This window comes from Macaca nemestrina, chromosome 13, assembly GCF_043159975.1.
Source record: "Macaca nemestrina isolate mMacNem1 chromosome 13, mMacNem.hap1, whole genome shotgun sequence".
NCBI classification, from domain to species: Eukaryota; Metazoa; Chordata; class Mammalia; order Primates; family Cercopithecidae; genus Macaca; species Macaca nemestrina.
Genome location: NC_092137.1, coordinates 32,456,127 through 32,481,712, shown reverse-complemented (window position 1 = coordinate 32,481,712; position 25,586 = coordinate 32,456,127). Strand labels below are relative to the sequence as shown.

Genomic DNA, 25,586 nt, shown 5'->3' with positions numbered 1-25,586 from the left:
GGAATATGCTGTTCACAATTTCACAAATTCACATATTATGGTAAGATTTGTTCTTACCATAAATCTTAGAAACTTGCACATAAAATTTTTTTCTTTCCTTTTTAAGTCAAAAATGTTCACCTTTTCAACATAAAGAAAAAACTTCAAAACGGCTTCACTTTGAAATATCCGATAGCCAGCATCACTATTCTGGAGCTTTAGGGCCATTATTAAGTAAAATGGTTACCTGAACACAAGCACTGCGATACCAGTGACAGACAATCTGATAACCAAGACAGCTACTAAGTGACTAACAGACAGGTAGTGTATACAGCATGGAGACACTGGACAAAATGATTTGTGTCCTGGGTGGGACAAGAGATTTTATTACACTACTCAGAAGAGTGAGTAATTTAATAATTATCAATTGTTGATTTCTGAAATTTTCCATTTAATATTTCCAGACCATAGCTGAGCACAGATAACTGAAACCACAGATAAGGGGCAGGAGTTGGGGGGGGGGTGCAGGGGCCCTACTGTAATGGAATATTATTTGGCATAAAAAGGAACAAAGATGTGATACATACTACATGGGTGAACACTAAAAATATGCTGAGTGAAAGAAATCAGACACAAAAGGACAAATATATGATTCCACTTATATGAGGCATCTACAATAGGCAAAGTCATACAGAAGTAGAATTGAGGTTACCAGCGGCTGAGGGTAGAATGAATGGGAAGTTACTGCTTAATGGTTAGAGTTTTTGTTTAGGATGATGGGAAAGTTCTGCAAATCAGCACTGGTGGTTATACAACATTGTGAATGTATTATAGCCGCTATATTATATGCTGTAAAATAGTTAAAACAGTAAACTTCATTACGTATATTTAACACATTTTAAAAAGAAAAAAAAAAAATTATAACACATCACCCAACAATTCTACTCTTAAGAACTGAGAGCCTTGGCCGGGCGCGGTGGCTCACGCCTGTAATCCCAGCACTTTGGGAGGCCGAGGCGGGCGGATCACAAGGTCAGGAGATCGAGACCACGGTGAAACCCCATCTCTACTAAAAATACAAAAAATTAGCCGGGCGCGGTGGCGGGCGCCTGTAGTCCCAGCTACTCAGGAGGCTGAGGCAGGAGAATGGCATGAACCCGGGAGGCGGAGCTTGCAGTGAGCCGAGATCGCGCCACTGCACTCCAGCCTGGGCGACAGAGCGAGACTCCGTCTCAAAAAAAAAAAAAAAAAAAAAGAACTGAGAGCCTCAGGCCAGGCACAGTGGGTCATGCCTGTAATCCCATCACTTTGGGAGACTAAGGCAGGCAGAGCACTTGAGGTCAGGAGTTCGAGACCAGCCTGGCCAATATGGGGAAACCCCGTCCGTTTTGTAAAAATACAAAACTTAGCCAGGCGCCTGTAATCCCAGCTAACCTTGGGAGGCTGAGGCAGGAGAATCACTTGAACCTGGGAGATGGAGGTTGCAGTGAGCTGAGATCAGCACCACTGCACTCCAGCCTTGGCAACAGAGCGAGATTGTCTCAAAAAAAAAAAAAAAAAAAGAATAGAGAGCCCCTTACATATGTGCACCAAGGAACTTACACAAGATGTTTACAGCAGAAAAAACAGAAATAAACAAGATGTCCACTGACAGGAAAATGGATCAATTATTTGTGGGTTTTCTGCACATTGGAGTACTAAGTATAAGTGAAAATTAAATGATCTACAAGGCATGCAACGAAACAGGTAATCTTAAAACATAATGAGAGGAAAATCAAGTCCCCCCAAACTAGAGTTTGGTATCATTTTTATAAAGGCCAAAACCAAGCAAAATCAATAAAATATGTTGTTGAAATATTCACATCTGAAGCATAAAACCAGTTTTCTTTATAAAAGGAAAGACATAAAAATTATTGAGTAACAGTTATCTGCAGGAAAAGGGCAGAGTTTGGGAGAGGGGAGGAGGGACACATTCATAGGTGCAAGATATCCGTACTGCTTTAGCTCTTGGTTTGACAGTAGGTCTCTGGATGTCCCTAATAAATTATTCTTTACTAATGTTATGTAAATTTGTTTTCTAAAAAAAATCAACAAAGGGATTAAAATGGTGTAATAAAAATATTTATTCAACGCAAAAGAATGCAGTGAAGGAGTAACAAAGGAATGTAAAAAACATTTTAAAAAATCAAAATGGCAGACATAAATGCAACCATAGCAATAATTATATTAAGCGTAAAGTCATTCAAATTTAAAAGGGTACAGGTTATCCAACTGTATAAAAAAGCAAGACCTAATTATATGCATCTAAGAGACCCACCTCAGATTCAAAATCACAAGTTAGTTGAAAGTAAAATTGTGGAAAAGATACATAATGCAAACTGTAACCATAAGAAAGTCAGAGTGATTTTATTAGTATGACACAAAATAGAGACAGAGGAATATTTCATAATGACAAAAGGGCCAATACATCAGAAAGATGTAACAATTATGAAACAGTCTAACAAAAGAGCCGAAAGACAAGTGAAGCAAAAGCAGACTTAAAAGTGAACAATTCAACAAAAACATAGTTAGGGATTTCAATACTTGCTCTCAAAATTGACAGAAGAAGGCTCGATATAAAATCAGGAAGACTTTAAAAACTCAAAAACATACACTTACACAAGTGAAATTTATACAACACTCTAACCCATGGGTGCCCAACACACATTCTTTTCAAGTGCACGTAGAACATTCTCCAGGACAGAACAGATGCTGGGTCAGGAAAAAGTCTCAATAAATTTCAAAACACTGACTTCATATAAATTATGTTCTCTGACAGCAATGGAAATAAGTTAGAGATCCAGAACAGAAAGAAATCTAGAGCAACCTCAAGTATTTGGAGGCTAAACAAAACACTTTTAAATAATCTCTAGGCCAAACAAGAAAACAAAAGGGAAATTAGAACATATTTTGATCCAAATGAGAAAAAAGGAAAAACAAAATGTATCAAAATTTAGGAAGTATCACTAAGACAGTGCTTCCAAAAATATTTATGGCTTTAAATTTACTGTATTAGAAAAGATCTCAAACCAATAACCTAAGCTTCTACTTTAAGAAACTAAAGAAGGCCAGCACGGTGGCTCACGCCTATAATCCCAGCACTTTGGGAGATCGAGGCGGTCAAGAGATCAATATCATCCTGGCCAATATGGTGAAACCCCGTCACTACTAAAAATACAAAAATTAGCTGGAAGTGGTAGAGCGGGCCTGTAGTCCCAGCTACTCGGAAGGCTGAGGCAGGAGAATCACTTGAACTGGGAGGCAGACGTTGCAATAAGCCAAGATCACATCACTGCACCCCAGCCTGGCGACAGCGTGAAACTCGGTGAAAGACAGACAGAAAGACAGACAGACAGAAAGAAGGACAGAAAGAAAGAAAGAAAGAAAGAAAGAAAGAAAGAAAGAAAGAAAGAAAGAAAGAAAGAAAGAAAGAAAGAAAGAAAGAAAGAAAGAAAGAAAGAAAGAAAGAAAGAAAGAAAGAAAGAAAGAAAGAAAGAAGGACGGACGGACGGACGGAAGGAAGGACGGAAGGAAGGAAGGAAGGAAGGAAGGAAGGAAGGAAGGAAGGAAGGAAGGAAGGAAGGAAGGAAGGAAGGAAGGAAGGAAGGAAGGAAGGAAGGAAGGAAGGAAGGAAGGAAGGAAGGAAGGGAGGAAGGAAGGACAGAAAGATAGACAGACAGACTAGAGAAGAACAAAATAAACCCAAATCAAGCAGAAGGAAACAATAACATTAAAATGGAAATCTAGTAAAAAGGAAAACAGAAAAACAACAAAGAAACAAATGTTATTTAAATCAGAAGCTGGTTGTTTTGGGGAAAAAAAATCAATAAAACAGATAAACCTCTAGACAGACTGATCAGGGAAAAAAAGAGAACATACAAATCATCAATCAGTATCACAAATGAGAGCAGTGACATCAGTAAAGAGTCTGCAAATATTAAAAGGAATGTAGGGAGCCAGGCATAGCAGCTCACATCTGTAATTCCAGCACTTTAGGAGGTCGATGCAGGTGAATCACTTGAGGTCAGGAGTTCAAGACCAGCCTGACCAAGAGTGAAACCTCATCTCTACTAAAAATAGAAAAATTAATCAAGCATGGTGGTGCACCTGTAGTCCCAGCTACTCAGGAGGCTGAGGTTAGAGAATCACTTGAACCCAGGAGGCAGAGGTTGCAGTGAGCCGAAACTGCGCCACTGCACTCCAGCCTGGGTGACAAAGCGATACTCTGTCTCAAGAAAAAAAAAAGGGAAATAAAATAAAAGGATTGTGGGGAATATTATGAAATTCTTTAGGCTAAAACTTGATAACTTAACAACTGACAAAAAGACTATCAGAACTCACTAAAAAATTTTAAAAACCTCAATAACTCTCTACAAACATAATTGAACTTATATATTCAAAATCTTCCCACTAAAAACATCTCCAGGCCCAAAGAGCTTCACTGGCGAATTCTACCAAATATTTAAGGAAAAATAAGACCAATTCTACGCAAACTTTACCAAAAAATTGAAGAAAGAATACTTCCCAACTCACTGATATCAAAATCAGATAAAGATTACAAAAGGCAAAAACTAAAAAAGATTACAAGGAACATATAATATCCCTGATGAACAATATGCAAAAATTATGAACAAAATTTTAGCAAATTGTATCCAACAATATATAAGGTAATGCATTATGACCAAGTGGGTTTTATCCCAGGAACGCAAAGTTGGTTTAATATCCAAAAGTCAATCAATATATTTCAATACACTGAACTAAAAAGGACAACCAAATGATCTCCATGGATGCAAACAAGTATTTGACAAAATGTAACATTCATTCCTATTGGAAACTCTTAGCAAAGCAGGAACAGAAGACTAAAGGAATGATTTCCACAAGAAACAAGTACCAAAACAAGGATGTGAACATATAGTCCAATAATCCCAGATAGTGAGATTATTAAAGACTTTCAAAGCAATTATGGCTCAACTTCTTATTATTCTCCTTCTGAATATCAGTACAGGTATACAGACTTTATGTTGTTGGGGTCATATTTATATTCAGTATTGTTATATTTCACAGTATGTTCCTTATTAATTGCGGCCTTTTAAAAAACTTTATTTTTTAAGCATTAATATTTTGTCAGGTATCGTAACTGCACCCTATCCTTATGCTCCACTGATACATCTTAGGCTTATTTTCTCATTTAAGTCTTTCCTATTGATTTTAAATGTATTTGCACCAAGCAGAACACCAATTTATCTTTCATTTTAAACTCCACACTTTTATAAAGAAATTCATATTTTATGCCTTTTACAAAATTTCATATGTAGTGTGTATATATTCTATTCCTGAATTATCAAAGATAGCTTAACAAATCTACATTTAGTATATTATTAATCCCATATAAAATTAAAACATATATTAACTATAGATTTATTTTTATGAAAAAACTCGATTCTCCACAAGAAAAAGAGTTTTATGTTATTTGAATATACTCAGAAGACAGGGTCACATCCAACTGATTCAGTCTGAGATGCTTTTTAAAAATCATACATATACATACATTTTAAGACATCAACTTTTCTTTCCCCTTTGTTGTTATCTTTTCAAATGTACCTTCTTTAGTCAATCCCTGAAGAATTGGGAGATCATTTTGAAAGCAACTAACTTCTCAGGTTTTTCTTGTCTTTCATCTGGATAAATTCCCTATCATATGCGATCATGTTCTAGGAATTCCAGACTGTACAAACTCCAAGAAAACAACCATCTATTTTAAATACTTTTTTGTTTGTTTGTTTTGTTTGAGACGGAGTCTTGCTCGGTCGCCTAGAAGTGAAGTGACGCAATCTCAGCTTACTGCAACCTTCTCCTGGGTTCAAGTGATTCTCCTGTCTCGGCCTCCCAACCAGCTGGGATTACAGGCACGCACCACCACGCCTGGCCAATACTTTTATTTAAATGTTAAAAACCTTAATAACTTAAATATTTAAGACGTAAATACTATTTCTCCTCTGAGTTACCTAAAGCATATCTCATCAAATAATTGAAAGCATTAAAAACCCTTATTGCATTTCTGGAAAATAGTCGTGTCTTATAAAGATATGCCCCAAAGGGCCGTGCCACCTAGGTTCAAGTCCAGCTCCATTTTGGAAGACCTACAGCAAGTTAAATAATTTTCAATTTTTAAATCTTGCAGATGAAAAGAATGCAAAGAATTCAATGTAAGATTCTTCATCTTTTGTTGTATTATGGCAGTATAATGCCATTTAAAGTGCTCTGATGTTTGAATGCTGGCTCTGGACATTTATTAGCTCTATTACTTAACAAGCTACTTAACCTCTCTTTCCTTCAGTATGTTTATCTACAAAATGGAGACAAAAATAGTACATTAAAGTTGGTGTGATGACTAAACGAACACAGGTAAAGTTCTTACAACAATGAACTGCAACATATATGACCAATAAATTCAAATTATCTCTGATACCACACAGAATTTTAATGGTTGTTCTGAAATTCTCATCTGTAATTCAAAGTTTTATTAGTCTAAAGTTATTAGACTACACTGTTCATTTTCTAAATTAATCTAGTTGGATTTTTATGATATTTGAAGATTTTTTTCCATTAACTTTCACTAGAAATTACAGAAATTTCACCAGGCACAGCGGATCACGCCTGTAATCCCATCACTTTGGGAGGCCAAGGTAGGTGGATCACTTGAGGTCAGCAGTTCGAGACCAGACTGGCCAACATAGTGAAACCTCATCACTATTAAAAACACAAAAATTAGCCAAGTGTGGTAACGCGCACCTGTGGTCCCAGCTACTCAGGAGGCTAAGGCAGGCGAATCACTTGAACCTGGTAGGCAGTAGTTGCAGTGAGCCAAGATTGCTAACTGCACCCCAGCCTGTTGACAGGGTGAGACCCTGCCTCAAAAAAAATAAAAATAAAAGTAAAAAAACAATTTCACTACATATAGTTCAAAGAAGACAATCTAACCACTACATTAACCATTATGTTCCTTGGCTAAACTCTTGAAATCTATTTAAAGAGAGGAAAAACAGTCTAATTACTATCAGAACCACAGATGAGATGCATACATAACTCTGCTCAAATCCTAATTCCTCTGCCATGCCTTAGTTATAGTCACTTAGGCTTCAACTATCTCCTAGTTCTAAATTCCTACTAGACAATCAATAGAACTATTCATTTTGCCTGATATTGTCAGTAATCCTTTTCAAAAACTACTTTATCTCCCTAACTTAAAATGTACATAAAGAAAAAAATAGGCCAGGCACAATGCCACATGCCTGTAAATCCCAACACTTTGGGAGGCCGAGGCAGGCAGATCACTTGAACTCAGAAGTTTGAGACCAGCCTGAGCAACATGGCGAAATCCCATTTCTACAAAAAATTACAAAAATTAGCTGAACATGATAGTGCGTAGTCCCAGCTCTGCACTGTAGTCCCAGCTATTCAGGAGGCCGAGGCGAGAGGACAGCTTGCACCCAGGAGATTGAGGCTGCAGTGAGCTAAGATAATGCCACTTGCACTCCAGCCTGGGCAACACAGTGAGACCCTGAGAAAGAAAAGAAAGGGCTGGGCACAGTGGCTCACGCCTGTAGTTCCAGCACGTTGGGAGGCCGAGGTGGGTGGATCACCTAAGGTCAGGAGTTCAAAACAAGCCTGGCTAACATGGTGAAACCCTGTCTCTACTAAAAATACAAAAAATTAGCCGAGCGTGCTGCCACGCGACTGTAATCCCAGCTACTTGGGAGGCTGAGGCAGGAGAATCACTTGAACCCAGGAGGCGGAGGTTGCAGTGAGCTGAGATTGGGCCATTGCACTTCAGCTTGGGCAACAAGAGTGAAACTCAGTCTCAAAAAAAAAAAAAAGGAAAAGAAAGGAGGGGAGGGGAGGGGAGGGGGAAAGAAAGGGGAGAAAAAAAGGAGGGGAGGGGAACAGAAAGGGGGAAAGCGGGAAAGGGGAAAGGAAAAGGAAAAGGAAAAGTAAGGAAGGAGAAAAAAAGAAAAAATAATTGCACACTCTTAATCTATATAACGCTTCAAATTTTGCAAAACTAATCCACTGCTAGCCAAAGATCAGGAGTAAATCAGACCAAAAAAAAATGTATTCAGCAAAACTAAAAATTTCTGCTAAGTATTTTTATTTCGGAAGGAAATAAAGACCAATAACTGTGCCAGAAACTTTATAGACATTATTTCACTCTAATACGCCTAGGAAACAGACTTTCTTATCCTAGTTTATAAACAAATAAAAACAGGTTTAATGAATTTAACGTAACTTGCCCAAGATCATAAATCTGAGCAGATGCAGAGTCAGGGACTCACTTAAATAAAAGCATGTTATTTTCTTGAGGTTAAAGCAGAAGATATTTGCTAAGTGACTTACTAACTTATTTACAGTTAGAATCCTTACCTAGGGCAGTAGAAAAAAGTTTTAAGAACAGTTTAAACAGAAGGATTTACCACTTCATTACAAAAAAATTAATTCCTCTCCATCTATTTGAATCTAAAATTCATACTAGGTATGCACATAAACAAATGCCATATATACATGGATTTTATAAGATTTATAGCATAATCAAACAACTTACCTTTGGTGCATGCACACAGCCTGTCTGTGCCAGAGCAGTAAATCACAGAAACAAATGTGTCCTGTTCCTCAGTGCCCTCCTTTTTGGGAGGCTCCACTTTGGCCAAAATTTCAAAGTTTGAAAGATCTAGTATTTTTACATATCCTCCCTGAGTAGTTATTACCAGGTGTCCAAGAGTAGAAATGTCAGACGTTTTTTCTCTCTCAAAACCATTCTTTGAGGTTAACTGCATGTCCTCAATAGGTTCCTCACAGTCATCCTCTCGATTATCCAATATATCTGGTGGAAGCAAAATGAGCGAGGTAATTGTGTCCTGGGGATCTTTGATATGTTGTATTTTTATTGGTTCCTCTTCTAAAGTCACTATCCGAGTGGCATAATTCATTTTATAAAGTACTAAATATCCACCACTAACATTCCTCTGCTCAGGCTGAATTATCAAAGGAGTCTGTACATCTGCTGGTGATTCATGTTGGATTACACTAATATTTGCACCATTCACTACAGCAAGATTTGATTCCAGCTCACCTTTCCGTCTATTACATAGTGCAGAGTTTAATTTATTTAAATTATTCAAGGCCTCTACTTGATTTATTGCACTCAAGGATTCAACAGGGCATGTCCGCAGTCCTACCAACAAATGAATTCCGTCAGCACAAGGAGTTATTGAGTCTATACAAAGATTCTCCTCCTCTGCAAACTTTGGCAGCCTCAAGCACTGAACCAAAGTCCCAGGCTTGGGAAACACAGAGTTCCACTTCTCAGAATCCGGAGAGGTAAGGTTGGCTGCTGCATCTGCAAATTGCTGAATGTAAGTCACAGGAGGATCCTGCAATAACAACTGCTCCTGACTATCCAGCTCCATTTCAATAATCTGTGGAACAGTAAAACCATCATCATGCAAACTTTTACTCATAATATTGTTCATCTGTGAAAAGATCTTTCCTGCTTTCTCATCAGATTCCTTGATGCTATAAAGAAGCAAAACCGGTAAAGTCCTCCTCACCAGAGGAGAATTTAGTTCTGAATTAGTGCAGGATTCATTGTCAGTTGACCCTTGTTCTGATATACTTTCACCCTGAGTTCTGCTCAAACCATCCAGTGACCTGTGAGAATTACTACTAATGGGTGAGGTAGCAGGAGATTTATATGTTAATAAACCTCCAGCTAATAAACACGGAAAAGGAATGTTGTGCTGTTCCTGATGCTTTTCCTTTGTCTTTTCACTCTTAGAGTTTGTTAAACAAGGATTTGCCCCAAGTTCTTCAAGATCCTTAACAGTATCTTCAAGCACATTTGCAACAATCTCCCACTGAAGTTTTTCTGGCTGTTGCAGAATGCTGAGTGCTGTTATATCAAGGCTTACTTCCATGGCTTCCTTCTGTGATGTATGCCCTTCAAAAAGGAACAATGTTCATTAGACATAGCCTTGTAAAGATAAATAAAAATCAGTGGTTTAAAGTTTTCATTAAATTTTTCTACTCATCCAGTCAGTACATTATGACTAGATAAAGAAAACTATATATATATGTTTTTTTTTTTTTTTTTTCTGAGACAGATTCTTGCTCTGTCACCCCGGCTGGAGTGCAGTGGTGCAATTTCGGCTTATCACAACCTCCGCATTCCAAGTTCAAGCAATTCTAGTGCCTCAGCCCCTCCCAAGTAGCTGGGATTACAGGCGCACACCACCACGCCTGGCTAATTTTTGTATTTTTAGTAGAGACAGGGTTTCACCATGTTGTCCAGGATGGTCTCCAACTCCTGACCTCAGGTGATCCATCCACCTCAGCCTCCCAATGTGCTGGGATTATAGGCGCGAGCCACCGCACCCGGCCTAAAAAAATTTAAAGTGCAGTCAGCCCTCCATATTCACAGGTTCTACATCCACGGATTCAACTAACTGCGGATGGAAAACATTATTTATTTATTTATTTGGAGATGGAGTTTTGCTCTTGTTGCCTAGGCTATAGTGCAATGGCATGATCTCAGTTGACCAAAATCTCCACCTCCCAGGTTCAAGCAATTCTCCTGCCTCAGCCTCCCAAGTAGCTGCATCTACATACACAGCTAATTTTGTATTTTTAGTAGAGACGTGGTTTCTCCATATTGGTCAGGCTGGCCTCGAACCTCCCGACCTCAGGTGATCCGCCCGGCTCAGCCTCCCAAAGTGCTGGGATTACAGGAATGAGCCACCGCGCCCAGCCAGAAAACATTTTTTTTTAAAAAATGGATGGTTGCATCTCTACTAAACATGTACAAACTTTTTTGTCATTAAACAATAAAGACTTTTTACTCAATATTACATTGTATTAGATATTATAAGTAATCTAGAGATCATTTAAAGTAACAGGAAAATGTAGATGTGCATAGGTTATAAGCAAAACTATACCATTTTATACAACGGACTTGAGCATACCTGGATTTTGATATCTAGAGAGGATCCTGGAACCAATCCCCCATAGATACCAGGCTATTTTTTTTTCTTTGTTTCTTTTTTTTTTTTTAAACATACTCAAATCTAAGATGAACTTCCTTAGAAAAACCATAAAAGTATTCACGGGACTCAAAATTATTTTCAACTTAAGCCAGGCACAGTGGCTCACACTTGTAATCCTAGCACTTTGGTAGGTTGAGGTGGGCAGATTACCTGAGCTCAGGAGTTTAAAGTGTGAAAAATCAAACAGGCATAGATGAAAAGAACAAAGGTAGAAAAAGGATAAGAAAATTGACCAAATATAAGTATTATAATTGCAAAAACATGTACTGAGATCCTTAGACCCAGGGAAAATAACAAAACTACAGCACACAAAGGAAAGGTTCTAGTGAGAATCAAAAAAACTTATAACAGCAAACACTTTACAAAGGAAAAACAGAAGCCCACACTTTAAGTAACTTAACAAGACCAAGGAGTTATTTTTTGAAAGAGTTCAAAAACTTGGCTGGGTGCAGTGGCTCACACTTGTAATCCCAGAACTTTGGGAGGCTGAGGTGGGCGGATCACCTGAGGTCAGCAGTTCGAGACCAGTCTGGCCACAGAGCGAAACTCCGTCTCAAAAAAACAAAAGAGCCAGTCTGGCTGGACGCGGTGACTCACGCCTATTATCCCAGCACTTTGGGAGGCCGAGGCGGGCAGATCACCTGAGGTCAGGAGTTCAAGACCAGCCTGGCCAACATGGTGAAACCCTGTCTCTACTAAAAATATAAAACTTAGCCAGGTGTGGTGGCAGGCACCTATAACCCCAGCTACTTGGGGGACTGAGGCAGAAGAATCCCTTGAACCCAGGAGGTAGAGGTTGCAGTGAGCTGAGATTGTACCACTGCACTCCAGCCTCGGTGACAGAGCAAGACTCTGTCAAAAAAAAAAAAAAAGACAGAAAGACAGAAAGAGAGAAAGAAAGAAAGAGTAGTAGTTTTTGCAGAAGGACAATAAAATGGGAAAAGAGCATTAGCTTCCTCAGTCTACTCTTTTAAAAAAAAAAAATTTTAACTTTTCTAGAATGAATTACACATTTACACATTTTTAAGGGCATTTTCCTGCCTTATTTGGTGATTTTTTTGTTCATTGCTAAGAACTGCTTCAAAAGACTGCTGAGGATTAATCCAAAATTGTCCAGTGTTCCATTTAGTGCCTTTCAAAAAAATTTGATGACAAATTAGAATTTAAAGAATATTTACTACCAAATGTTAACTATAATTTTTGTGAACTGTACTACACAAAACCATTCCTCTTCTAAAAAGATTTAAGTTATATATGTCCGTAGTACACAGCATCTGACATTAAACAATAGCCACAAGTTAATAACAGTCACTTTTTTAAAATACTGGCTACTTCCCAGGCACTGCGCTTTATATGCACTTACCTTATCTAATTCTTTTTTTTTTTTTTTTTTTTTTGAGAGGGAGTTTCTCTCTTATTGCCCAGGGTGGAATGCAATGGCGATCTCAGCTCACTGCAATCTCTGCCTCCCCGGTTCAAGCGATTCTCCTGCCTCAGCCTCCTGAGTAGCTGAGATAGGTATATGCCACCACACCCAGCTAACTGTTTTTTTATTTTTAGTAAAGACAGGGTTTCACCATGTTGGCCAGGCTGGTCTCGAACTCCTGACCTCAGGTGATCCACCCGCAGTGGCTTCCCAAAGTGCTGGGATTACCAACATGAGCCACCAAGCCTGGCCTAATTCTTAAAACTCTAACAGACTTTAATACTGCTATGCCATATAGCAGAAGTGCAATCAGACTATATTAAGTAGAAGAGTTAGGATTTAAATTGACATAGTAAAACTATTTTGAAGCATATTATTAGCTTTTCCTACAAAATAACATTAAAATACGAAGTATATTATTTTGTCCTAATATTTTATAAGCTAGTAAGGCATTTTACTTGATATTTTAATGTCTATAATTTCATACAATAAAATGTAGTTCTGTATTCACCTATATGAATAAAGAGCTTTAAACACTACTTTTAGTTAACAGAATACATTATACAAATAAAAAGATTTAATTACTTGACATGTGACAAAAATTTAATGTAACTATCCACTTTAATTCCTTTGGCTCAAATAGGGACCATTTAAACTTTAAATACGGAACACTATGTACATACTACTAATTTGAGATCTCTGACACACAATATTTCAGTCTTCTGTGTATACTAGCAAAAATTTAGAGTTAGCATTAAGTAAGAAATTCAGAATTAAGTGGTAGTTAGCTGTATATACAACTGTGTAAAGAATTTTTTAAATACATTATCTAATACTTTTTACATACCTGTCACAGAATCTGATCTGGAATGCTCTTCACTGTCTGAATCCTCCAGTAAATCATCACTTAAATCAAAAGACAAAGTAAACAATTTGAATTTCCAAAAAAGTATACATCATATGAGCAAGCAAAGAAAAAAGAACAGTTGTTTTTTGGGTTTTTTTGAGACAAGGTCTCACTCTGTCACCCAGGCTGGAGTACAGTGGCAGGAACACAGCTCACTGCAGCCCTGACCTCCTCCTGGCCTCAAGCAATCCTTCCGCCTCAGCCTCCCATGTAAGTGGGACCATAGGCACACGCCACTATGCCCAGCTACTTTTTTTTGAATTTTTGCAGAGATGGGGTCTCACCATATTGCCCAGGCTGGTCTTGAACCTTTGGGCTCAAGCAATCTTCCCACCTTTACCTCTCAAAGTGCTGGGCTTACAGGCATGAGCCACTATGCCTGGCCTGAAAGTACAGTGTTAAAATCACTACTACATATCTCAAACATAAAAAACAATTAAAATTGGCTTAAATGAGATATAAAGAGTAGTTTGATAACATAACTGATTAACACCACTGACAAAAATCTTCTTAAATCATTAAATGTCTAACTGAAATAGGGTGTGCAAACCTCTAAGAATCTATAATAACATCTGTAGGAATTTGAAGACTACTGTGTGACTAAGGACAGCTTGGGCAAACAAAAATATAAAAGACAGCAGCAGCTAATAAAATCAAGCACCAGCTTGCAGTAGTAAAATGTTAAGAACTATTCTATTACTGAATTCAGGACAGCCTAAAACCAAACATAATAGTTGTATAAGCACGTGTGTATGTTTGTGTACTCACATGTACATAAAATTTTATTTTTGTTTTGTATTTTGTTTTGGAGAGACTAAGAACTCCTTTACATACAGAAGACAGGGGGTTGTCAGGACAAGACAAAGTCTTGTCTCGATCTCCTGACCTTGTGATCCACCCACCTCAGCCTCTCAAAGTGCTGGGATTACAGGTATAAGTCACCGCGCCTGGCCTACAATGTTATTTTATACATAATATAAATTGGCATTCTGCATTGAAAATGCTTAAGGATATTACTGCACTCCAAGGCAATATTTGAAATATTTTGGGGCAGCTAAGTGGAAATTCACTTATATATTTTTGAAAAAGTTTCTCTGTTTTAGTTTTTTCAGGTGATAATAGTCGCCCATAAACCAATTTAGTGCTACAATTTACAAAAGCAAAAAATGTAAAAAAGTTTAAAATCAGCTGCTAATTCATTAGTCTCATTGGCTGGTTTCAGAGAAATAGGGTAAGTGTAAAAACGAATCCAAAGAATAAATACTAATAATTTGGAATTATCAAAAATGAAGAAGTCCAAACCAAATAAATACAATAAGTTTTAAGTATAGAATGGCTGTTATATTAAGAAAAATAAATAACCCAATATTAACCTGTTGTACTAAGATGAACAATTAAAATTAAGTAGTAGTATGTTTTAAAGGAATTCAGGTGTCTTGATATTTCAAAGAGGGCTGGATAAAAGCCTTAAATTAGCAAAGAATGTTTTATTCTGAAAGTTTTCAAAAATACAATCAGGGAACAGGCACAGTGACTCACACCTGTAATCCCAGCACTTTGGGAGGGCAAGGAGGGAGGACTGCTTGAGCCCAGGAATTCGAGACCAGCCTGAGCAACATAGTGAGACCCCATTTCCACAAAAAAAATTTAAAAATTAGCTGGGTGTGGTGGCACATGTCTTTAGTCCCGGCTACTTATAAGGCTGAGGTAGAAGGATGACTTGAGCCCAGGAGGTAAAGCCCAGGTGACAGAGCAAGACCTTGTTTCAAGAAAAAAAAAATTGTAAAATCACATTCTTTTGAAATATTTTGTGACAAAAATATTCTCAAACTACTACATCACAACTTATATGGCTAAGGCCAGGCGCAGCAGCTCACATCTATAATCCCAGCACTTTGGGAGGATGAAGCAGGCAGATCACGTGAGGCCAGGAGTTTGAGACCAGCCTGGCCAACATGGTGAAATCCGTCTCCACTAAAAATACAAAATTTACCCAGGCATGGTGGCGCGGGCCAGTCCCAGCTACTCGGGAGACTGAGGTATGAGAATTGAACGTGGGAGGCAGAGACTGCAGTGAACCAGGATCGCACCACTGCACTCCAGAAGGGGCGACAGAGTGAGACTCCCTCAAATAAAAAAAAAGAAAAAAAATTATATGAACAAAATAACTAAATTGTACACTTACATGAATTTTATGGTTTGAAAATTACACTTCAATAAAACTTTTTTAAAAATCACATGCGGCTGGGCACGGCGGCTCACGCCTGTAATCCCAGCACTTTGGGAGGCCAAGGTGGGTGGCTCACCTGAGGTCCAGAGTTTGAGAACAGCCTGGCCAACATGGAGAAACCCTGTCTCTACTAAAAATACAAAAAATTAGCCAGGAGTAGTGGCAGGCACCTGTAGTCCCAGCTACTCATGAGGCTAAGGCAGAAGAATCGTTTGAACCCGGGAGGCAGAGGTCGCGGTGAGCCGAGATCGTACCACTGCACTCTAACCTGGGTGACAGGGTGAGGCTCTGTCTCAAAAAAAAAAAAACAAAAAACAAAAAAAAAACCCAAAAATCATGCATTTTAAAAAGAAACTAGAATACATATAAACGTTACTATAATTCCATAGTGTGATTATGACTACTCTGTATTTCATCAATTTCCATTCCTGCATTTTCCCATTTTCCTGCAATAAGCATGCACTATTTATGTAATAGGCACTGTATTTACTAAAGCCTTCTACATTTTGCAAAACTTTTTACAAAGCAATACACATGCAAAATAAATATTACAGTTAAAGTAAAAATGTTTAGTTAAGATTATATGTGTTTCTGAAAACTAGACATACTAGTAAGGGTACCTTGGTTTATAGCAATCCCATAAACAATTTTATTTACATTCAAGAAATTTTTACCAATCTGACCTGATATACAAATGACAAGTGAATCATCTAGAAAAAAATCTTAATTCATTAAAATTAAATGTATTACCAAATCTTCTTCCTTAATTCAGAAAAAAAATATGGTCTTCTAAGAAAAAATGGTCAAAAACAATTCCTCATTCCTTCAATGTAAACAACAAATAAAAATAAATTTTACAAAAACGATTCTAAGCAAGCTATATTGCTAATTACTTTAAACTTCTTGGATAAGCTTAGATTTTTTTCCAATTAATGTATTATTCTTCAAGCTAATGAAACCTACATAGTATATTTTATAACCAAATATATTGGATCTTGTGCCACATAAAGTCAGAGGTAGTATGGCTCATTATATTCACTATCAATTCCAACAGCACTGCTCCTACTTCTTGGGGAGGGGAAGTGCAGAGAGGGGGCGTAAGGTTAGGGATGAAGTTTCACCTCTTCAGCTTCCTCCTACCACATTAACTTAATGTTTTTGTATGATTTGTTTGAGACTTTCTTCAGAGAAAACCGACCTTCGACCCTAGATTACACATTTCTTAAAAGCAAGTAGAGATTACCTCAACTCAAGCACGTTACCCCATATAATGTTGAGGAGTATTTCCACTAGTAATACAGAATACATGTTTATCTAAAATGCACATTTTACCTGGGAGGCTGTGACTATATGTGTGTGGGTATATGTAATCCTAGAAGTATATTTTGATTCAATTTTTAATCCCCAAATTACAAAACCTCAAGACAAAGTTCAAAGTAAGTGCCTAGAAGGACATATAGATTTCATTATCTTCTATTACTTTTCCACTAACTTCTAAGAAATCAGAGAAATCAGGCATGCTTAATATCTAGTCCTATTGGCAAAATATGGTCAGAAACTCAAGACAACAGTTAAGCTGCTTTCCCATTAAGCTTTCACAGAGATTTATATTAATAGAACAACCACAAGGCTTTATTCAATGTTATTACCAAGAGGAACTAGATAGAAGTAATACATATATTGTAAATTTTCCACTAATTCCTTTAATGAAATAACTTCCATTAATAAAATTTTACATTACTCCTTAATGAAAGTACATCCCACCAAAGGAGTTGTGAAGTAAAATGATAAATCACTGACTACAGAGTAATACCCATCACATATCAGTAACATAAGGAGCCCTGGAAGTCAGATATTCTCAGTCTATCAAGACATCTGATCACAGTTAAATAGCTCCATTTCACATGGCTGCCTACAGAATCTTTTTTCCTCCCACCTACAGAATCTTACTAGCCCAGTTCAGTCAAAACCGTAGTGGTTCTTAGGAAACAAGTGAGTGAAGGAGGGTGATACTTAGACTCTCCCACCCCACCTACATCAGATGCAGCACAAAAATCAGGAATCTCTCAGAGAAGTTGAGTGAAGGAGAATCCAGAACAGCAATTTTACCAAAATATTTCTCTAGCAATAATTATGGTACCTCAACTCACTGCTGACTACTGGTACACTGTTTTAAACAATTAGAGCTTCTTACTTCACCTCAGGTTATTCCATTATTATTATTCATTAGCACTGCCATAATTTGAGGTGCTAATGAAAAAAGGGAAACTGAAATCATCTAGTTCAACTGCTCTATGAAAAAGATTTAGTAGAAGGTGAAACTACAGTATAATTTCATTTCATTATTTAGACTTTCAATGTGACTTTTCATCATCTATTGTTCAATGTGGCAATTATTTCCAATTGACATAGATTGTGATAGAATGTTAAGTATATTTTATAAACTATGCTGTTTCTGAAGATTTTTCTTCAAGAATCACAGATTTCAGATTTCCAACCAAACATTTACTCTCTGATCTCTTAACTGCATAACTTTTTTACCCTCCTCTTTAATTATTAGAACTATGAGAATATAAAATTTAGGAAAACATGTTAACATCTATTAAATACTACTAAAACAAACTCACATACCTATCTCCTTCCAATTTTGGTATATCTGAGCAACTAGAGGAGTCCTCCAGCCACGCCAAAGTTGGTCTCCTTGAATCAACTCCTGAGCTTGGGTCTCCTGACAGAATAAGCTGTTGTACAATTGCTGGATCATAGGCATTAATTTCAAACTTTAAGTGCACCTAAACAAATGAAAAGCCTAAGTTTACAACTGATTTTTTTTTCAGTTACTAATTTGTTACTTCAAAATTCAAACATACCTTCATAAGTTTGGAAACATCCCATATGCAGATCTTCCCTCGTTTAGTTGCAGCAGCTAGAAAATGAGGGCAGCTCCCCGACCCAAAGCAAGATATTCTGTCAGTTCCATCCGTACAAGGAAACTGTGCAGGACTTGTGGCAAGAGTGACTGACAATGGCACATTCTGTGTGTGCTCACCTTTCACAAATGGGCAGTTTGGGGAATGTCTTTCGTGTTCAGACCTTTACACAGATTAAGAAAGGAGAAGTTTACTAAAAATAAAGCAATTCAGTTTGTACATTAAAACAGAACTCCAGGATCATCATCTTTTTTTTATCTGAACTTAAACTATTCATCATTAAAGACTTAATATAGGCCGGGCGCGGTGGCTCAAGCCTGTAATCCCAGCACTTTGGGAGGCCGAGACGGGTGGATCACGAGGTCAGGAGATCGAGACCATCCTGGCTAACACGGTGAAACCCCGTCTCTACTAAGAAATACAAAAAACTAGCCGGGCGAGGTGGCGGGCGCCTGTAGTCCCAGCTACTTGGGAGGCTGAGGCCGGAGAATGGCGTGAACCCGGGAGGCGGAGCTTGCAGTGAGCTGAGATCCAGCCACTGCACTCCAGCCTGGGCTACAGAGTGAGACTCCGTCTCAAAAAAAAAAAAAAAAAAAAAAAAAAAAAAAAGACTTAATATAACCAAATCATTCAATATTATGAAGATCACTCTAACATGTTCAACCATTTATAATATTCACACATTCAATATTCCAAACATTTAACAATAGCAGTTATTCACTTTAACTGATTATAAATTCAATCTCAGACAAAACTGAGAAACTAATGCTATAGTGTAAGTAATGCTATATTACATACTACAAAATTGTTTAAACTCTTGTTATTTCCTCGCACTGGTTTCCTACAGCTTTGAATGATTAACTACTAGGTTTCACTTTAAAATTCTCCATATCTATCGGGGCCACAACTATAAATAATATACAGTTGAAACTCAATAAATGCCACTCATAACACAAAAAGTTATTTTACTAAATATTTTACATTTTACTAAAAAGTTTTTTAGTAAAGATCTGAAAGCAGAAAGATCTCTAGTATGAATAAAATAATATAAATTAAGAACACAAATATACCTTATGTATTCACTATACGATCAAATCAGACAAATAACTTTTAAATAAAATGTATTTCCTAAGAGCCTTAGGAATGTAAAGTTAATAAATTATACACTACTTCTTTCAAATAAATGCTTACTGAACAAAAAGAAACATTAAATTAAAAATGTAACAAGTTTAAGAAATATAAAACACAGGCTGGGCACAGCGGCTCAACCTGTAATCCCAGCACTTCGGGGGGCTAAAGTAGTTGGATCCTTGAGGCCAGGAGATTGAGACCAGCCTAGGCAACATAGTGAGACCTCATTGCTACAAAAAATAAAAATAAAAATAATTAGGTGGGTGTGATAGCATGTGCCTGTAGTCCCAGCTACTCAGGAGACTCAGGTAGGAGGATCCTTTAAGCCTGGGAGTTCAAGGCTGCAGTGAGCTACAATCGTGCCACTGCACTCCAGCCTGAGCGACAGAGCAAGACCCTGTCTCTAAAAAATAAAAAATTTAAAAATTTAAATTAAAATATTAAATAAAATACTAGGACCTCAGATCAAGACTGGTATAATGACTCAAATATTGTAAGCAGGATCAACTTAGCACCTATCTGCTCAACTTTATGCTTCCTTTGTATTTCTTTCTGGTTACTCCTTATTTTTATTTCTATTAGCTATAATTATAAGGCATTAGAAACGTCAGGATCCTGCTACCAAAACAAGAACCCATGAGCCAGGCATGATGGTAAAGCACACAGTTCCAGTCAGTCAGGAGGCTGAGGCAGGAGGACTGCTGAAGCCCAAGAACATAAGGCTGCAGTAAGCTGTGATCACACCTGTGTATAGCCAATGCACTTCAGCCTGGACAATATATCAAGACTTCGTATCTAAAAAACAAAATAGGCTGGGTGTGGTGGCTCACGTCTGTAATCCCACCACTTTGGGAGGCCGAGGTGGGTGCATCACTTGGGGTCTGTAGTTCCAGACCAGCCTGGCCAACATGGGGAAACCCCATCGCTACTAAAAATACATATATTAGCTGGGCATGGTGGCGCACACCTGTAGTCCCAGCTACTTGGGAAACTGAGACACGAGACTCTCTTGAACCTGGGAGGCAGGGGTTGCAGTGAACCGAGATCACGCCACCGCACTCCAGTCTGGGCGACAAAGTAAGACTGCGTCTCAAAAAAAATAAATAAATAAATAATAAAATAAAATTTAAAAAATAAATGTTTCTTAAAATTGTTTTTAACTCATTGTTTTATTTCCATGTCAAAGAAAGAACTTTACACATAAAACATGCTACTCCTTACAATCTATGTATTTCTTTTTACCATGCACCTACAACTTACACATATAAATCCATATATAAATCCTGGGCAATTTTTAATATGCAGATGTCTTTCCTAATCCTTTTACAGTGCATCTCCAAGCAAATGACATTTGGGCCAGGTTCCCTCCTAGCTAAATCTAGCGTACTTTACCACTTTCCATCTCTCTCTTTTTCCTGAGTTTTAACTTTTTCAATAAAATTTTATTTATACAAGTTACACATGGCTATATAAAATAAAGCTAAAGACCCATATCAATTTTAAAATCTAATCCCAGTAATTTCCAATCCCACCTCCAGGAAACCATCATTACAAATTTAAGTGATACATTTCTAAAATATTTTTTATAAGTTTACATACATAAATGTACATATAGAAAATATATGATGTGGAAGTACATGTGAAAAAATTTTTAAATAAAATACAGGGTTTTAAATTGTTAAACAATTGGTGTCATTGTACATGACATATATATTTTATCATGTATTCAATCACCAATCATTCTATTAATACAAAAGATTTCTTGATACAATAACATATCTGAAAGTTACTGAGAGTGATTAACAGAGATCTTACTGTTCATTCCCCTTAACTGTTGGACCACAGTCTATTATATGAATATACCACATTCTACTGGGCTATTCCCCTCCTGATGGGCATTTAAAAGGATTCGATTTTTAACTGCAGTGACCATCCACTTTATGCTTCTGTGCATACAAGAGCAATTAACTCCCTAGGATAGGTAAATAGAAGTGGAAATGCTAGTTACTAGGGTATGGTCCATTTTTTTGTGTTTTTAACTTCAACCTCCCTCCAAAGGAACTCTATCTAAACTCGCAGTCAAAATATGACTCCCATTCGCCCTTTCAAATTTTTCCTTTCCCCCTTATCATTCAGAAGGTACCTAGGCTCCCCAGCCTCCATTAATCCTCTTTCCTCCTACCCATTTGGAGGACTTGCCCCAGGCCTTCAGAGACCCCATCAACTTCTTAAGTGTTTGAGGAATCCCAAATGCTAGTGCAAAGAAGAGGTAGAATCCCTGAATCCCTGGCCATGTCAAGAAAACATGGGTTTTGAACAGCCCAAGTTGGAAATTTTAATCAACTTTCCATAGAAAATATTTATAAAGAAGATAACATTTGATAATATTGTACAATTTTTCAGGTATAGGTTAAATAACTTTTTGAGGATTGGCATAGGGACCTAAAATATATATATATATTAAAATGGTTTCTATATATATATATATATAAAGATGGATTCTATGCGGAAAGACAACTCCAAACAGAAACTCAACTTAAATTGAAAACTGTTCATACAGTAGGTCCCCCTCTCATCCACAGCATCACTCTTTTTTTTTTTTTTTTTTTTTTTGAGATGGAGTTTCACTCTTGTCGCCCAAGCTGGAGTGCAATGGTACAATCTCGGCTCACTGCAACCTCCACCTCCCCAGTTCAAGCGATTCTCCTGCCTCACCCTCCCTAGTAGCTGGGATTACAGGTGTGTGCCACCACACCCAGATCATTTATTGTATTTTTAGTAGACAGGGTTTCACCACATTAGCCAGGCTGGTCTTGAACTCTTGACGACCTCAGGTGATCCACGCGCCTCGGCCTCCCAAAGTGCTAGGATTATAGATGTGAGCCACCATGCCTGGCCCACAGCTTCACTCTCTATGGTTTCAGTTACTCATGGTCAACCATGGTCCCAAAATAGATGAGTACAGTACAATAAGATATTTTGAGAGAGAGAAACACAGACAGACTGACCACAGTCACAAAATTATTACAGTATATTGTTAAAATTGTTCAACGTTAGGACGGGCACAGTGGCTTACACCTGTAATCCCAGCACTTCGGGAGGCCAAGGCGGGCAATCACCGGAGTTCAGGAGTTGGAGACCAACCTGGCAAACATGGCGAAACCCCATCTCTACTAAAAATAGAAAAATTAGATGGGCGTGGTGGCACACGCCTGTAATCCCAGCTACTCAGGAGGCTGAGGCAGGAGAATTGCCTGAACCCGGGAGGTAGAGGTTGCAGTGAGCCAAGATCGTACCACTACACTCCAGTCTGGACAACAGAGCAAGACTCCATCTGAAGGAAAAAAAATCGTTCAATTTTATTAGTTATTGTTATTAATCTCTTTCTGTGCTTAATTTATGAATTATACTTTATCATAGGTTATGGATGAATAGGGAAAAAATATAGTATGTATATGGTTCAGTACTATCTGCTGTTTCAGGTATCCAATGGGTACTGGAATGTATGCCCTGCGAACAAGTGGGACTACTGTATTCAACTCTCTGCCTGCAGATAGATGCAACTTAAATTTTTCATACAGTATTTTCCAATCTGAACTCCACAGGTACACTGCAATATGTTTTAGCAAGTCTGCCCCAGGCACATCAGCTGATTTAACATTCAGAGACTTCAAACTAATTTTAATACAAAGCAAGCAACATATCCTGAAACCAAAACCTGGTTCTATCACTTACTAGCCATATGCCCCTTCAGCAAATTTTATTCTCTTCATTTTAAAATGGGATAGTAACTCCTACCTCATAGAGTAACTATAAAGGTTAAACTGGAGAATATTCATAGTTCCCTCCTATAAAATGGAGACTACGATAGTACCTACTTCACAGGGAAATATGAGAATTAAATGATTTAAAAATATATAAAGTATTCAGAATGGTACCTAGTATACCATCTTATATAAAATTTGCTCTAACAATGTACTGTTATTTCTATTAATAAGAGCTCAGAATAGTTATTTGTGAAAATGAAGTTTCAATACATGATCTCTAATGTCAAACCAGGTTCTAAAATTTCGTGCACTAAAATTCAGAGACATCAAAGACTCCCTAAAATTCCTTCAAAATTAGAAATGTATACTATAAGGCTCTCTTCATGGATTCCCTATTGACAACCTGCTCTCAAAAGACCATGATTCAACTGCTAAAGCTCATGCTGGGGTTCACTTTACCATAGCTTTCTGGTTTTCAGTTAGAGTGTGGTTCTATTGTTTGGTACTTCCCTCCTGTACAAATTTTAGAAAGTCAAACTTAACAGACACTGTATGCCAAGTGGTGTGACACAGTAAAGACAGGGCTATCTCATTCTCAGGACAATGACAAAAATATAGATGGCAAAAGGCAAAAAATTATAAGCAGAAAAGTAAAATTTAGAAGCATATTTACATGACTGACTTAGCCTATTATGTCCAGAAACATCAAGACTCACCAAGGTTCATCAGTAGGTTCCCAACAAACGAGGCATACACTACAAGTAAAACACATGGCTCTATCATCTCCAGATGAGGCAGGCTGCAAAATTACAAAGAAAAGAGACAGAAAAGGTAAATCATTATTAAAATAGCTTTATAATAAAAGTTATTTTTAAAAGTTCATAATTTTAAGTAAAATTCTATACTGAAAATGAGAAAATTAGCCTATAATATTAGGTCCAACAATACACTGAAACCTCCAAATATTTATTAATTGCCTGTATTATTTGAAAATTCAGAAAATGACCACTAAATCAAAGAGAGGTACACATATATGCAATCCCTGATCTAGTACTTTTCTAATTGCTATAATAAAGTATCTGAAATATTAAGTATAAAAGAAAGATTCTGGCTGGTTTACACTATTTATTGTGGTTGCTGTTGTTGTTGTTGTTGTTGTTGTTTTTAAGACTGCGTCTTGCTCTGTCACCCAGGCTGGAGGGCAGTGGTGCGATCTCGGCTCACTGCAAGCTCCGCCTCCCGGGGTTCAAACGATTTCCTGCCTCAGCCTCCCGAGTGGCTGGGACTACAAGCGCCTGCCACCACACCCGGCTAATTTTTTCATATTTTTAGTAGATACGGGGTTTCACCATGTTAGCCAGGATGGTCTCGATCTCCCGACTCTGTGATCCAACCCCCTCAGCCTCCCAAAGTGCTGGAATTACAGGCCTGAACCACTGCGCCTGGCCTCTTGTTGTTGTTTGTTAGAGACAGAGTATCTTTAAAACTGTCTCTTTTAAAGAAACAGAGTCTTAGGCTGGAGTGCAATGGCACAATCATAGCTCACTACAGCCCTGAACTGAACTCCTGGACACAAGTGATCCTCCAACCTCAGCCTCCCAACCAGCTGGAACTACAGAAGTGTTCCAAAACACCCAGCTAATTCTGTTATTTTTTTTGTAGAGACACGGTCTCCCTAAAGTATCCAGGCTGGTCTCAAATTCCTGGGCTTAAGCGATCCTCCTGCCTTGGCCTCCCTAAGTGCTGGGATTACAACTGTAAGCCACTGCACCAGCCAATGGGCTTATTATTAAATACTAAATCCCATACAACTATACAAGAAGGGCAAGTAAAAAGGGAAAGCAAAGTAGTCAATCTAATTCACATAATATGGAATCTAATTCACACAACATGGGACAAAATGCTATACATATTTCAATCCAAGGGCCAGGTACAACTTACATATATATACACACACATATATATGTATGTATATATATTTTCAAAACCTGAACTGAAATATACCTGAAAACTAATATGAATATTTCTGAACATTTACTTTATAGACGCAAATTTATTATACATTTTAGAAGATTACAAAT

General features: G+C 37.6%; 1 protein-coding gene across 10 annotated transcripts in view; it reads right to left on the bottom strand.

The window, feature by feature from the left end:
- The window catches only part of LOC105464812 (baculoviral IAP repeat containing 6), a 259,579-nt gene that overhangs the window by 194,834 nt on the left and 39,159 nt on the right, over nucleotides 1-25,586 (bottom strand). For all 10 annotated transcript variants that reach the window (XR_011611589.1, XM_071076482.1, XM_071076475.1 and 7 more), the window contains exons 6-10: nucleotides 24,222-24,304; nucleotides 18,548-18,770; nucleotides 18,309-18,469; nucleotides 13,388-13,446; nucleotides 8,618-10,012 (exon numbers count right to left, since the gene is read on the bottom strand). Coding sequence is in view for 9 of the 10 variants with exons in the window: in XM_071076482.1 (XP_070932583.1) it covers nucleotides 8,618-10,012; nucleotides 13,388-13,446; nucleotides 18,309-18,469; nucleotides 18,548-18,770; nucleotides 24,222-24,304 (1,921 nt within the window). In the remaining variant the exon portion in view is untranslated. The remainder of the gene's footprint in view (nucleotides 1-8,617; nucleotides 10,013-13,387; nucleotides 13,447-18,308; nucleotides 18,470-18,547; nucleotides 18,771-24,221; nucleotides 24,305-25,586) is intronic.